Genomic DNA, 14207 nt, shown 5'->3' on the forward strand with positions numbered 1-14207 from the left:
ACGTCAAAAATCTCGTACGGCAGATTACATCTATCAGTTCATTACTTTGTTTGAAAATGTGTCGTTACGAGTTTACAAACTGACGATCACTCCGGGTTGAAGAGTTTTCAGTTTGCCACGTACAAGATCGATTGTTAAAGATTATTGGTCCAGCTACAATCTAGACAGAACACGGAAAGAACTGAAAAACGGTAAACATAGCTTTCTCCAACATTTGTTTGCCAGGCAGTGTCGTGGAGGAGTAAGCACAAAACACCTGAAAAAGAAATAACACCTTCCAATAATCGGGGCATGAAGAGCAATTCAATAATGGTTTTAAACAAACATAATTTACATGCTTAGTTTGATCGTTTTTTATTTGTTCATGATTGATAAACGCATTGGAGTATCAATGTCTAACAATCTTTGGTTGTATGTAAATGCATTTTCGTGAAACGTGGTTTGACATTGATTAACGAGATCATTAGCAGTACATGCGTTAAATGTATAAAAAGAACCAATAGACTATAGAAAGACTGGTTGGTAGCCACCGTCCCTGTGCTTATCCGCTTATGTTATATGCCCGATGGCTGAACTTGGCCCAACAGAGGTGACGACGGCCACAGTGCGATGACAATTTATTCCGCCTCTAAATCCAACAAATCATCCGCGCTTTCATCCTCTTCGTCGCTTTCACATGCACTTTCATCGTCCGATTTGTTTTTACTTTTCGATTTTTTACCTCGCTTTCGCTTGCTTTCAGTTGTACTGTCGATTACCTTCAGCAAGGATCGCCAAAAATTCATCGGTTTCGCAAATTCTACAAGCGTACGAAAGTTGCCTGCAATCGCTAAGGACAGTTCTTCCAACCGTTTATCAACCAGATGCATTTGAGTAGGTGCGATCTTTTGTACATATTTTCTAACTTCCTGCTGGAACAAGCAGTATACTGCTATCATTTTTTCCGCAATCGTTGTCTGGAAAACAGAGGTATGGTATATATTACCAAATTTAGTAAAACAACAACATAGCATATGATAATGGTAAATAATAATTACCACTTCAGTCTCGTGCTGTGTTTGAGCTGCTTTCAAGCGAGATTTTTTCGCTGAGGGTCCTTCGTTGCCGTCTGCATTCGCTGTGTGCGCTGTGTCGTCCTCAGTTGTTCCCGCACCCTTCGACAGTTTGGCCTTATCACGGTTTCGTACACCACACATACATTTAAATACGTATATTAAATCGATGAGCGTACCAACACCCTGGGCACACTCTATGTACGTTCCTTTCGATAACTGTTGGTGGATTTTGTTCACGTTCTTCAACAGTTTCAGTAAACTCATGTCGTCAATGTTGTGCACGAAGAAATCATAAATAGCACAACGCTTCTGCTGCGATGTTTCATCACTGCCGGCCAAATCACAATCCTCGTTGTCAAGATCCGAGGCAGGAAACATGTCGCTTGCTGCGTATTTCTGTAAGATAAAACATTAGTTGTTAAAATATTGGCAATAGTTGAAGTTTGAAAAACTTACCAAGTAGTTATTGAAAACGTAAACGCATTCCAAAAACGATACTTTTAATAACTTCTCATTTTTTGAGTTTACGTAAAGTTGTATGACATAGAATGCCTGGGCCGCAATGTGGTCGTCCTCGTCGATGATTAACTTCAGAATGTTCAATAATACGATGCCGCGCATCTTGACGTAATCTTGCAAGATCAGCTCATTTAGGTTGCTCAGCGCAACACTCCTTACGGCCAAGTAGCGCGAACTAAGCTGTCCGATTACGGTGGTAATGGATGAATCTACCAAAGATGTATGCCTGCCAATTATATAAGACACGATCGTTAATCAACTGCATAAATTCCCATTGGCCTAACACAACCGTACCTTTTGCACAGATCAGCGAAAGCCGTTATGAGCGTGCATAAAATACTGTGGTGGATATTTTTGAACTTTAATATCTTGTTAAAGTCAGCTATTACTGTCGACGCCAACGATCCATCGCGTAGCCCAAACCTCGCCAGCACTATTATCGTAACATTAATTTTACGCGTTTGACTGGTTTGTACCAATACTGTTGGATTTAAAACAAAAATTAATTAGCGATGCTTTTCGCGACATTTCGGCCATCCAACATTTGACAGCGCAAAATTAATAAACGCTAATACTAACACATTTTTTCATCAGCAGCGATACGAGCTAAGTAGTTTAGCAATATACTCAGTATATTACTATCAGACCTAACATTTAAATCGGTCGCTGCTTCAGCGTAAACGAGCAGGCTTATTAAATAGCGCTCATTGGTCACGTGGGCACTGGTATAATGGGAACGGAAGTGTAACAAATATTCCGCACTGCTATCACGTATCCCGGTGATCCATGTGTCATGTACGACACCATCGGCCTTTTCCTTTATCATGCAGCACAGACTGTATATGTCACCGACAAGCGAAATATTTGTGCTTCCGGTGCGCAATAAATCGCTCAGAATTTTAAACAGCTGATTTAATCCAGGACGCGTAAAGTCAGATAACCAGGATTTAATTACGGACAAGATATACTGCAGACAGATTGGTGAGTTGTACTGCAAATGAAATTCAAAGACAAGGCTAATGAGTAAAAACGAATCACAAAACTAAGCGTCAAATAACATACCGTGTCTTGTTGCAGAATATCGTTCATAGTCTTGATGACTAGGTCAGGGTTTTTGGATTTCATTTTGTTTGCGATAATCGCCAGAATAATCCATGCTTCACTGCAATTCACCGTAAAGATGTGGGACTCAATGATGCTAAGGTTTTTGGCCCTACATTTTGAGAAACAAAAACGAAGGGAATTCGAATGTAACTTCACGTAAAGTTTATTTAGTTACATTTGTTCTCGACATACACTTACGTCAGAATAGATTTCTGTATCCAAGAGTCGACGGCTGATTTCAGAACATTTATTTTTCCTATCACCAGTATGGACCGAACGATCATCCACGGGGTGAATACTTTCCTGGACGACGAATCTTCATACCGGCAAATATTATCGAACACATTAGTTTTAAGGCTCTCCATTGCCGATTCCTTCAACTTTTGGTCAACATCGTCGAGGAAGAAGAGCAAACATTTCGACCACAGCTTTATCAGTGGCAAATAGTTTGGATACAGTGCGATCAGCTTGTTTAGCACATTCAGTGTGGTACGACGCATCAGCATTACTGGATCTTTCGCTAGCTTCGAAACGATGTGATCAAATATTGGTTCATCGATGCGACTCCGACTCAACTCCAAAATGCACTCCATACAGGACAGAGCCACGCGTCTTATTGCGGACATCGGTGACTGCATGGCGTCATATATTGTATTCGGCAGGGATGTTAAGATGTCTTCGATCATATCTATACCTGCCACATCGGACGTTAGGGACTTTGGAATGGGGGAAGATTCGCTTACAACCGGTAAGCTGCTAGCACTAGACGTTTCATTCGCAACCGAAGATGAAGGTTGATGACCAAAATTTAGAAAGTTTCTGGAAATCCCTAACTCCAACTCAGCCGTTTGGAAAAGCTCCTCGAAGTCGTTCATCTGCAGGTAGTTTTTTTCATCTTCATCTGCATTGGCGGAGTAGAAAGCGTCTCGAAATATTTGCTTCATAGTTTTGTTACCGCTCTGAAGAATTTTCAACAAGCATTGAAACGCCTTCAGTTTGACCGTGTTGGACTTTTCAATCAGCTTGTTGTGTAGCAACTTAATAAGCTCAATTTCCCGCGGTACGTTCGATATCTCCGACTGAAACAATTCCCAATCTACGCTACAGTCAACCACTGCTAATCTGGCTATCATTTCAACAATATTAATACGTGCACTAGTCTCCGCATGTGTTTCTATCTGCTTGAGATAATCGACGATGGAAACGTTACATTTTCTATACATAACCAGCTCGTAGCGTACAGCTGCATCCAGCAATATAGCATAGTCATCCGGACGAGCGAAAACTTTGGGCGGGTTCGTAAGAACGGCTTTGATGAAATTTAATAACACTTCACTTGTATCTTGAGGATTTTGTTCGAGCAACCGCAGGAAAACATTTTGCACCTGAAAAGCGGACGACACGTTCTTATACTCCGCACTGTAGAAAACGGCCGTCTTGTTCAGGATCATGCGAATGGTCGTCGAGCATTTGTTGTGATCGTCATGCTCTGGCATACAAATTATGCTAAGCGTTTTGAATATGTTTTCCGCCATTTGTTCCGCTTCTGCTCGACCGTGTGCATGCTTAATGCAGTAAATGAGCAGGTTTTTGAACGTTTCAACCAATTGAATTTTTGACGATTCACAGTTTTTCAACGTCATGCATCGGAGCAAGAGTTGCAAATCCTCCAGGATGGATATGTAATCAAGCAGCAGGCGACTAGCCTGGTTGGCACTTTTCATTCGTCCTTGCGATGCATCCACCGAAAGCCTATTGATTAGCTTGAAAACATCTAAGCTTTTCGCAAACACCTGTTCATTGTACACTGTCGTTTGTTTCTGTCCCGGGGTGCTCAATGAAACGATGTACAATCTTGCCGAGCAAATGGCAAGGTTTCGATGGGTCGCTTCTGTTGGATAGAGCTCAGCGAGACAAATTAATGCGTAAATGAAGGTAAGAAAATGATCAATATTCAACTTTTTCGACAAATATTGCCAATTGTCGTACTGATCGTACAGGCCAGGGGTGTTGCGAATGTTTTCCACCTCTCTAATCATGTCCCGCATTAAATCCAGTAACGCTGCATCACGTATCGCTCGTTTTATCATCGGAAGGCTTCGGAGATCCTTGGGTGGCTTTTTTGGAACGCTAGATTCACCGGCTTCCTCATCATCGCTATCGTCACTGGTGTCGCTGTTTGCCGGGGTTGTACTGCTGCCATTTTCACGCTCTTCGCACAAACGATCTATATGGTCGATCGACACTGAAGCATCGAAATAATTTGGCAGCTGGTTAAACAATAAATGTACGTGCGTTGGAGCCATTTTCAAACAAAACAACAAACCGTATAAATTTGAGAAATTATCGGGAAATGAACATAAACAAAACTGCTGTCAATTCAGCGAAAGTTCGAATGCCGTTGCAAATGCGTTCTTCGAAATCCGTTGGTTGCACCTTCGAAACACGTAGCCACCAGCACTCTTTTTTTTTATTACAAATGATTGACACAACCATTGCAATTAATAGCATACTTATCTATTAATTGCATTTTTGCGTGTGCAGTAAAAGTTCTATTAATTTACAATATCTTCTGCCTTTCAATTCTAACCCTCGAATAGTAGAAGCTCCCCTTGAGTATTCGAGCCTTCCCTTTGTCAAACCGGCTGTCAAACGAAGGTGAAAGTTTGATCGGCAATTTGTGTAGCGCATGATTATTTCTGTTATTGTTGTATTATTGATCAATTTTTAACAGAAAACTCACACAAAACCAAAACTGACCAACTCGAACACTCCCCGAGAATCTGTGGAAATGAGTTTCAAGTATGAATGTGCCGACTTCTCGCAGTTCCAGGTAACTAAATCCTTCCGGCCTGCCGTCTTGTGGTAAAGGCATCTGCAATTGCCAAGATTGTGTAATCTCCCTCGTTGCCGGCGGAATTCTTGATCTTTCTTATTCTTCGCTTACACTTGCAGGAGCAGTTGAAAAAGATGCGTGATCTTGATGACAAAATTATCTACGCACTGAACACATCCATACCGACGGAATCGTTCAAAGGTCAGGTGGACGCTGAAGCGAAGTGCCGTGAGTTGCATGGTCAGCTTGAATCAGGCTACGGCCACCGGCAAGACGCGATAAAGAAATGTATTGTCGTGTGCGCCGATACCGTCAAAACGCTGAAAGACAAACGCGAGGACAACAAGGACGACGTGGCGCTGAACAAACAGTTCAAAACGGAACAACGGAAAGTAAGTAGTAACTGATGTTGAGTGGGTAAGGCTGTAGCCAGTGCATTCAGCACAATTTCACCTTTATTTTAGCTTCGATTACTGCAAGCGGAACTAAGCGTGGAGGATATTATTCGGGAACGAACGCAGAAAACGTTCCGTGAACGTTGTAGGCTATTTTTCCGTTTTGATTCACTCTAAAGCACGGGGAGCCTTTCGAGAAGGCTGTACAGCAACGTCACAAATGCAGTGCTAGATTTTCGGAGCAACCGATTCGGAAAGCATAGTAGCATTTATACGCGAGCAGCGCATTTAATGGTAGGGTGTGGTAAAAACTGTGCGTGACTTACTGTCGTGGTGGTTTTACCGATGTTTTACAAAGATTTTAGTAGTTTATCCGGATCGTACGAAGTGATCTTACGGGCGAACCAATATCACTCAACTCAGCAAAAATGTTATAGAGTGTTGTTTACTGTAGTAAAGTGTAACAAGTTGTCGAAATATGCCGAAAGAGCTTACGACGAACTAATTCACCGTTTAGTGATGATCTGGAAAGAACAGTTGCCGCTTTCGATCCGATCCCCGATTTGTGTACAAATTGTGGCTTGTAAGCTACCTTGCACACAAGTTTGGTCGTATTGCATGCAGTATTGTGTCTTGCACGTGTCGCAATGTATACAAAAGTTGACAAATCTCTCAAGGGTTTACGGAGTTTTGAAATGATAAATGAATCCAAAACGATGTTCCTTTATAAACCTAATCGAAATTTTTACAACTTCGAATCTGGGTCGAATAAGTAAATGTAACAATAATTTTCAGGACATTTTCGGCCCCATCAGCACTTTGATTGGTTGTTTATTGTAATTATCATATAAAAATTAGTCCGTATAGTTGTGTTTTTCCTTAAACAATCATAATTCAATCCCTTAGTATTTCTTTCATGTTAGATAAATTCTTTACAATAGTTTAATTTGTTGCGGCGTTCAACATAATTTGTTATGCTGATGCATAATTTGTAGCGGCGCCGGTCTTCACACGAACGGACCGGAACAAAATCCCATCCGGATCAATCCCCCGTACACAGGGCAGACTATCCAGCTACGGGTAAATACAGTCACAGAAAGCAAGAAATGGCAGGCCTACACCTCTTGAGGCTGTTGTGCCGATAAAGAAGAAGTTTAATTTAATACAGAAGGTTTTCGCTTTGTTTCATAATATAGTAAATATTCAAATTATAGCGTTCCGAAACGCCACAACCGAATGTAGAATACCACATGGCAGTATCTCATTTAGACGGTTTCATTTTAGAATGAAAATTAATAACCTACCGTTATTTTAAGACGTACTTGCTCAGTTATGTCAATGATGTTATGTTCAATTGGATTGTTTTATAACACTCCCGGAACCTTGCCATGCTTATGGTGGTGGGACCTGCTAAAAATTATTCACTATGAGCTACCCCAACAACATATAAACGATTTTAAACAAACAATAGCTACCATAATCATCTAAATATTAAACAAACCTTCCAACGCACGCATAAGTTTGTTCAGATTTATCTAATTCACTGAGGTTTATTCAATTCATTTTATTTTTTTATACTGCTTCTTTGTTTACATTGCTGTACACTGCATGTTGATAAATCTGGATACTTTATTGCACAATATAACAAATTATAATCATTCACACTCTAAATATTTGGTTGCAAAATAATCGTTTTTTTTTCACAGAACTCCGATAAATTTCCCATCGATGTGTATCAATCAATTATTAACTTCGGTATGCTAGCTTTATGACGTTTAATATACACTCATACAGCTAGATAACCAAAGAGAACATTGACGAAAATGGTTTTGATAAAAATCAGCGATTGTATGTTGTCTGCCTCCGAGTGTCCGTCAGAGTCGTGCCGCCGTATTGGCAGGGATGCATTGTGGCCGATGGTCTGCATGATCACGATGAGCACTTACCGGCGTGATCGGTGGTCAGTCCGGCAATAACACACTCCCCCTCCCTTTACTTCCGGACGAGGATAAGCGAGTTGGAGGGAGGACGATTGGCGTTCCCGCGCCTGTTGGTGCCAATTTGTATCAATATTTACATTTCAATTTATCGACAAAGCTGCAACGAACTTTTTCCCTTCAGGCTGCCAGTTCAAACAGTGTGTGTCGATATATGCTATTGAACGATAGTGATTGCTGTGTTCCGTTTTCAACACTATTTAGAATGTTTCGTCAAAATTACGCTCCGCTCGAGAATCACCACGAAACGAGAATGCGGTTGCTGATGTAGTACTCGCTACTGTATGCACGAAATTAGTCGACTAGTGTTAATAGTGTTACCGGTTTTCGCATCCGCCTCTCAGGGGTGTCTGGATCGGAACGTGCGATGGACACGTTGCCAAAACCGCCCGCAATCTAACGGCCCCGGTGTTGTCGATGGTTGCGTGTCGGCGGGATTGGATCGCAACAAAAGCATCGTGTGGCAGTACACTTACAACCAACCATACTCGCGCTGTTATTGCTTACCGGAGAGCACCGATAGATATTGAACATCGTCGTCGCACGTCTTATCGCGCTCAACTAACATTACCACCGCCGTGTTGTCTAATCAATATTCCTTCCGACACCCCTCCCCGTCACGCAGATACGATCGGTTTGATTACGCGCTCGCATACTGATGCGGTGTGTACAAAAGTACAACAACTGAAAGCTAAAAAAAAAATACAATGTCAAGCTGATAAAAACCAAGCCCTCCACGTGCTCGATGCGTTTTGTATTTATCACCTGGCCCAACGTATACTTTGAATGATATTCTTTCAGTTTTGTTTCGAAAAAAAAAGCATATCAAAATGGGTAAATCAAAATGTTTGTTGCAGAACCGGAAATAGAGCCGGAACCGAACTGTTAGGGTTTAAACAGTACGGGCGAAGACATTCGCCGTTGGTATGACCTTTCGCATTATTTGTCAGATGAATGAAGGTACTGTGTGGAGCAAATTGATCTTAACCGCTCAGCAATCACACCAATGCAACCTAAAACGAGATCAAGAGAAAACGAGAAACGTATTAAATACATTCGACCGTTATACGAATCCCCCGTGCGAGCCTATTTCCCAGTGGTATTTTGCGTGTGTGTCGTTTAATGTATGTAAATCAAAGATCAACTAAGGGAAGAAAAACAAAACTTGTTCTTCCTTTTGCGGATACACCGATTACATTTCAACTTTAGCAACACAAAGCACACAGGGGGTAAAGCATCCGGGTTTGAGGGATGGAAACGGTTGCCTGCTGCTGCTTGCCGGTGTGAGTAAATCACGAAGATGTAATGAGTTTTTTTTATTCATCAAACAGGCCACAAAAAAACCCACACAAGAAGCATTATTTACACACTATTGCCCCATCGATCTTACGCGCGCTGGGAAGGCTTCGAAACCGGAACGCAACCTGTGAAGAGTACCTGAGTTTGTGTAGTTAATTGTTGTTTCATACCCAGCGGCCGGAAACGGAATGCCGCATATTCTGTTGACTTTTGGTCCAACTTGAGAAGAAAACACATGTGTCTCCACTGGACCGATCGCAGCTGGATCGTTTGTTGGATCGATCGATTTGCTCAATTTCTTTGTGGCTGTCGCGGGCAAACAACACCTTGCCATCACGCCCCAACACCGATCCGCCACCGATGAACCAATGAACACACCGGTCGGATCGATCAAGAAATCGTTCGAAACGGTATGAAGCATGTCGAATGTATTCAGCGCCACACGTCATCACGAAGAGGGGTCAAATTTTTCCCACTTTTTTCCCCTCTTCAATTCCACCTTTAAACTAGACATTTCCCAGCAGCGAAACAGCTCGTAAAACCTTGAAGTCGGACGTGAGAACCATTCCGCACAGCTGACGATCGGAGCCGCATGATGGGTGGTGAGGTTCACGTACACGTTCGGCAAACATACTACACAACCAACGAAGAAAATTCAATCTTTTGGGCCGAAAATTAAAAAGGTTAGTCAGAAAGGAAATGCCTCCCCGAAATTCCACCGCATGTGTGCGTGTGTGTGGGTTGTACTTTCACAAATGGAATGTAATTACCGACACAACACCGTGTGTGTGTGTCTCTGTGGGAAAATGAAACGGTGTCCCGGGAATGTTTCCAACGGGAAGAGCATGGGCATTGGGAAGCGAAATGGTTGACTGCTTTTTAATTGACTGGTTACTCGACTGGCCAGTTCGGTTGGGACGGGGTGGATACTATTCTGAGCATTCGTCACCTCCACACGGTTCCCCACAGATGGCGCCATAGCGCATCGCGTACAATGTGGCACAAACTGGCTGACACACGACACACTTGCACTTGTCCTTGCCTTATACGTGGACTCGGCTGAACGCAAATATGGTTTCCCGGACGGACCCGGGCTCGAGGTGCCGGAAACCGGGCACGGCACACGTTTTATGAGTCAGACAGGTTCGAGGGACAAACGATTCGCGCCAATGAGGCTTACGCACACATGGCCAACGACACGAACACGAGGATGATGATAGTTGATAGTTCCAGGAAGATCCCCGGCCAACTTGCTCGGCAATTAAGATTCAACAGCTGTCGTCATCGTTTACACGGAATCGGCACCATTCCAAGGCGGTCAGTACCTCTCGTCAGTGAGTACTTGAAACATTACTGTTCGGGGGCCTACATTGGGAGTGGGTTAAGATTCCTTCTTGCTTCATGAATCACTTACTCCGCGCGCGAAGTACGTCAGCTTTTGGGAGGAATGATTGGAGAGTGACGAATTCACATCCCATTGCTATAAACCGTACCAATATCGAAGATCCACGTGAAGATATTGTTGCACAATGTAAGATAGGTTGTAAGAAAAAGCACTCAATTAGACACATCAGCGTTAATGACAAAATCCCCCAAAAGTGAGTGGTACGTTGATTATGTCCAGAACGACTAAATGTGTCCCCTTCTCTAACGCAGCCAATCGCGTGACCATCGTCACATAGAGCACCCGTTTCAGTGTTTGGACACCGCCACCACGGACGACAAAACGGCGTGTGATTGATCGAGTGGACTTGAATGTTCTTGGCCGTTTGGGCACGATTCTTCGTCATGGTTTCATTGCTGCCCGAGCGTGCGGTAACGTGACGGGGGCCCTGTGTACACACTGTTACACTCTGTCGATGATCTCCAGCACAGTCCGCGCAGTCGCGTCCTTTTTGTGAGCTAACTCCGCCGGTGCTTAGCCCACGCAGCCTAAGAACGGAGCACCCGTTTCAAGGTACCGTGGGCGCCGACGATCGAAAACTCGCTCCGTTCGCTCCGTTGCACGAATTGAGTGTGCTCGTACACAACTCGTGTAGTTGCTGTTCCTGCAAATCACCGTCTATGGTTACGCTTACGTATGCAGATCACAAGAGCTGTTGGCGATCCTTCTTCGCCATCATTCACCTCCGGCTGTGCAGCTGTGCTAGCCGCGGCGCCCATAAAGTTCGCCGAAGACTCCACGCTCTGTTCATTTATAACGTGTTTGCACTACACGGCTTTTGGCCAAACCCACTCGAGAGACTGCGAAAGCACCGGCATAAAACGGGGTACAAGAAGCGACAACAGGGGAGAGATATATTTATGACCACCTGGGTCGTTTACCACACCACGGTTCAACACAGGTTCAATGGACATTGGACTCGTACCGTGACGCAGTCGGGTTGGTACAACGCGTTTTTTTTTTTGCAGAATTTCTTCATCCTCTCAGATGCAAAAGGATAGCCATGGAGAGAACGCTTAGATAAACACTAGCTCGCGCCATTAACAAATCGAGTTATTGCCAACGTACCAATTGGAATGGTGAGTTTATGTTGCAATAAGCACAAACTAAATGTCTGATATATTTTCATGCTGTAGTTCGCTGTTTTTATTTGCTCCTTTTCTCGGTCTGTTAATCTACCATTCTAGCACCTTTATAACGTTAATACCATCCGGGAAGTACGACACCGTTTCTCACGATCAGCTTAGGCAAGGTAAGTTTCACAATGTCCCAGCAGCTTCAGACAGCTGGAAGCAATAAGTCAAGGCAAAAAGTGTCAGATCATCGTAACGAATCAATCAAATTGCGTTTAGACGTCTAGACGTCCTTCAGTTCCCGACCCACACATCCTGGGAAAATGGTACCTTTAAAAGTCACTCCTCGGTCTAGACCCATTAGTTGCTACCGCGACGAAGAATTCCTAATGGTCTGGACATCGGTGATCGTAGCAGAAATCTAATCCCTTTTTAAGAGGCATCCTGTTGCTCGGTACCTACAGTACCCCAGAAATAAAAGCAGCCACTACCACCAGCAGGGACCTAAGGCAGGTAATAAACCCGAAAACCTCGTAAGAAACCTGCAGAATGTACACCATCATCATGATCACGGCCCGGTACGGAATCAAACCGTTCCAGGAACATTCTCATCCCGGTCGATGGAAATCAAAATTGACTTTGGAAAAAGCGAGAAAATAAAGGATCAGGTACTACTCCTTCGGAGGGTGATCTTGATCGTAAAGGTTTACGCAGCCAGCAGCCAAGGTAGAGAGATCCCTCGTTTTATGATCATGATTCCTGTGAGATTTAATGATGCTCGCTTTTATTCTACCTGTTCGTTTGCTCATTTTTTTTTGTGGCCGCAGTTGTTGCCGAACATCACAAAGTTAATTTTCGGCCCATTTCCCATTTCCATCCTCAAGGATCTGTACCTTATCCGCAACACACAACGACAAAACAACCTGCACCGAACGCAGACGGCCTATGATCGGTACGGTTGAAGACGTTCGTGGGGTCTGCTCTTCCTTTTGTTATATTTTCTCATTGAACAATCCTGCTGGAAACCCCTTTTTAGAAATCCATTAGAACCTGGTGCTACCTTTACCTTACAGCTTCGAGGTTTTTGGAAAGGATGGTTAACATTTTGTCTGGGTCTGTGTGAGCCCCGGGAGGGGTTTTTTTTTTCACCCCCGTTGCCAAGCCATCGTCCATCGTTGACGCATCAACATCCTGTTGCACTTTTGTGTTTTCTGGGAACGAACCGCACTCGGTTGTGTTCACTTCTTTCGCTGCGTTGTTGCCCTGCTTGGCCCGTTCACATATACCGGCCACGGTTTTACGCATTCCATTCACGCAGCGTGCCGGTGCGTGAGTGCAGGTGAAAACAGCGACAATGGAAAGGAGCGAGCTCATTTTTCATGCGCCCCGACCGGTATTATAAGACGCGCCTGCACCGAAATAACGAAAGGTGTGGGACACATTCTGCATTGTGCTGCATGGTGGCCGTCGCTGGCTGCATATTGGTGGTGGTTCGCTAGAATGCAGACCCGGGGGAACGATCGCACTGCAGGGCTCTTGGCATGTGGTGGGACATTCATTTTACGACCAGCTCTATTACTCCCCCGGGAGGGGCAGGAGCTGCGAATGCGAATGTTGGAACAGCGCTAGGTCGATGCTGGCCGCACAGAGTAAAATCATGGCTGCTCAGGTTTCACTCCAACTCATAAAAGATGTATGGAGGACTGTCTCGCATTGACAATGAGGAATCGTAATCGAGACCCGCCAAAACGCACTCGGCACACACACGCACGTACGCACACACATAAAGGCACATCTTGTGCGGCACGTCCCCGGTTACACATTATGCATTCCGGATGAGGACGGATCTGGCTGGCGGGCAGATTTTATTCTACTTTAATATTTTGCATTACGCAAACACCGTTCGGCCGACGGCAGACAAAAAAACCCTTGGGCGACCATGTGGCGTTCTTCACCTCCCCCTCCGGTATGCCCGCCAAAATCCTTCCGCCGAGACGGTTTCGCGGTTTCGGGTGGGCCACATTCATGTTGGGAGCACCCGGGACACAATGAATAGGATGGAACACATTGCGATTGGAATACTAAACCAAACAACCACAACACAAAAACCGATCTCCAATCATGTGACCCCAAGTGGCACTTCTCGCAAAACCGGTGCGATGTTCAAGCACACTAAACACCACCGTACAGAGCGAATGGGTTTTGGGGGTTTGGGGGGTTTGCCGTGTACCAAACAAAACATTAAAAAAACAAGACACCAATTTTCATCAATCATTCGATCGAGCCTGACGACCTTTCGCTGCGGATATCTCTTCCCTTTCGCTTCGTCTAATGGGGAAGATTGAATGGTACCAAAAAGACGGCGTGATCATACGGTGCGCGCTGGCACTGCTCAAGGTGGCGCCGCGCGTGGAAAAGAGCACTGAAAACTTTGTACAACCTTGTTGCGTTTGCTAGTGATGTAGCAGTTTTTGTTTGTTCCACC

At 44.1% G+C, this 14207-nt stretch overlaps 2 protein-coding genes across 2 annotated transcripts; one reads left to right on the forward strand and one right to left on the reverse strand.

Annotated features, from left to right (window-relative positions):
• Nucleotides 1-409: 409 nt before the first annotated feature.
• On the reverse strand, nucleotides 410-4984 carry LOC128303360 (condensin-2 complex subunit D3). Its single transcript, XM_053040291.1, has 7 exons — nucleotides 2877-4984; nucleotides 2637-2787; nucleotides 2154-2565; nucleotides 1869-2055; nucleotides 1512-1800; nucleotides 1038-1451; nucleotides 410-956 (listed from the first exon to the last, which is right to left on the reverse strand). The coding sequence occupies exons 1-7, from the start codon at nucleotides 4982-4984 to the stop codon at nucleotides 618-620; spliced, it is 3900 nt and encodes a 1299-aa protein (XP_052896251.1). The 3' UTR covers nucleotides 410-617.
• Nucleotides 4985-5345: 361 nt separating this feature from the next.
• LOC128304142 (protein MIX23) lies at nucleotides 5346-6765 on the forward strand. Its single transcript, XM_053041286.1, has 3 exons — nucleotides 5346-5511; nucleotides 5634-5906; nucleotides 5979-6765. Exons 1-3 carry the CDS (start codon nucleotides 5470-5472, stop codon nucleotides 6084-6086), a joined length of 423 nt encoding a protein of 140 aa, XP_052897246.1. The 5' UTR covers nucleotides 5346-5469; the 3' UTR covers nucleotides 6087-6765.
• Nucleotides 6766-14207: the final 7442 nt, after the last annotated feature.

The sequence above is a fragment of the Anopheles moucheti genome, chromosome 3, assembly GCF_943734755.1.
Source record: "Anopheles moucheti chromosome 3, idAnoMoucSN_F20_07, whole genome shotgun sequence".
Taxonomy (NCBI): Eukaryota; Metazoa; Arthropoda; class Insecta; order Diptera; family Culicidae; genus Anopheles; species Anopheles moucheti.

What these genes read in the sequence shown, in the direction of transcription:
- LOC128303360 (XM_053040291.1), bottom strand. Translation starts at nt 4,984, where the DNA reads ATGGCTCCAACGCACGTACATTTATTGTTTAACCAGCTGCCAAATTAT. An exon ending in TTCGCTGATCTGTGCAAAAG is followed by an intron (nt 1,801 to 1,868) that starts GTACGGTTGTGT and finishes TATAATTGGCAG; the next exon opens with GCATACATCTTTGGTAGATT. An exon ending in CACAGCACGAGACTGAAGTG is followed by an intron (nt 957 to 1,037) that starts GTAATTATTATT and finishes TCTGTTTTCCAG; the next exon opens with ACAACGATTGCGGAAAAAAT.
- LOC128304142 (XM_053041286.1), top strand. Translation starts at nt 5,470, where the DNA reads ATGAGTTTCAAGTATGAATGTGCCGACTTCTCGCAGTTCCAG. An exon ending in CCGACTTCTCGCAGTTCCAG is followed by an intron (nt 5,512 to 5,633) that starts GTAACTAAATCC and finishes TTACACTTGCAG; the next exon opens with GAGCAGTTGAAAAAGATGCG. An exon ending in TCAAAACGGAACAACGGAAA is followed by an intron (nt 5,907 to 5,978) that starts GTAAGTAGTAAC and finishes CCTTTATTTTAG; the next exon opens with CTTCGATTACTGCAAGCGGA.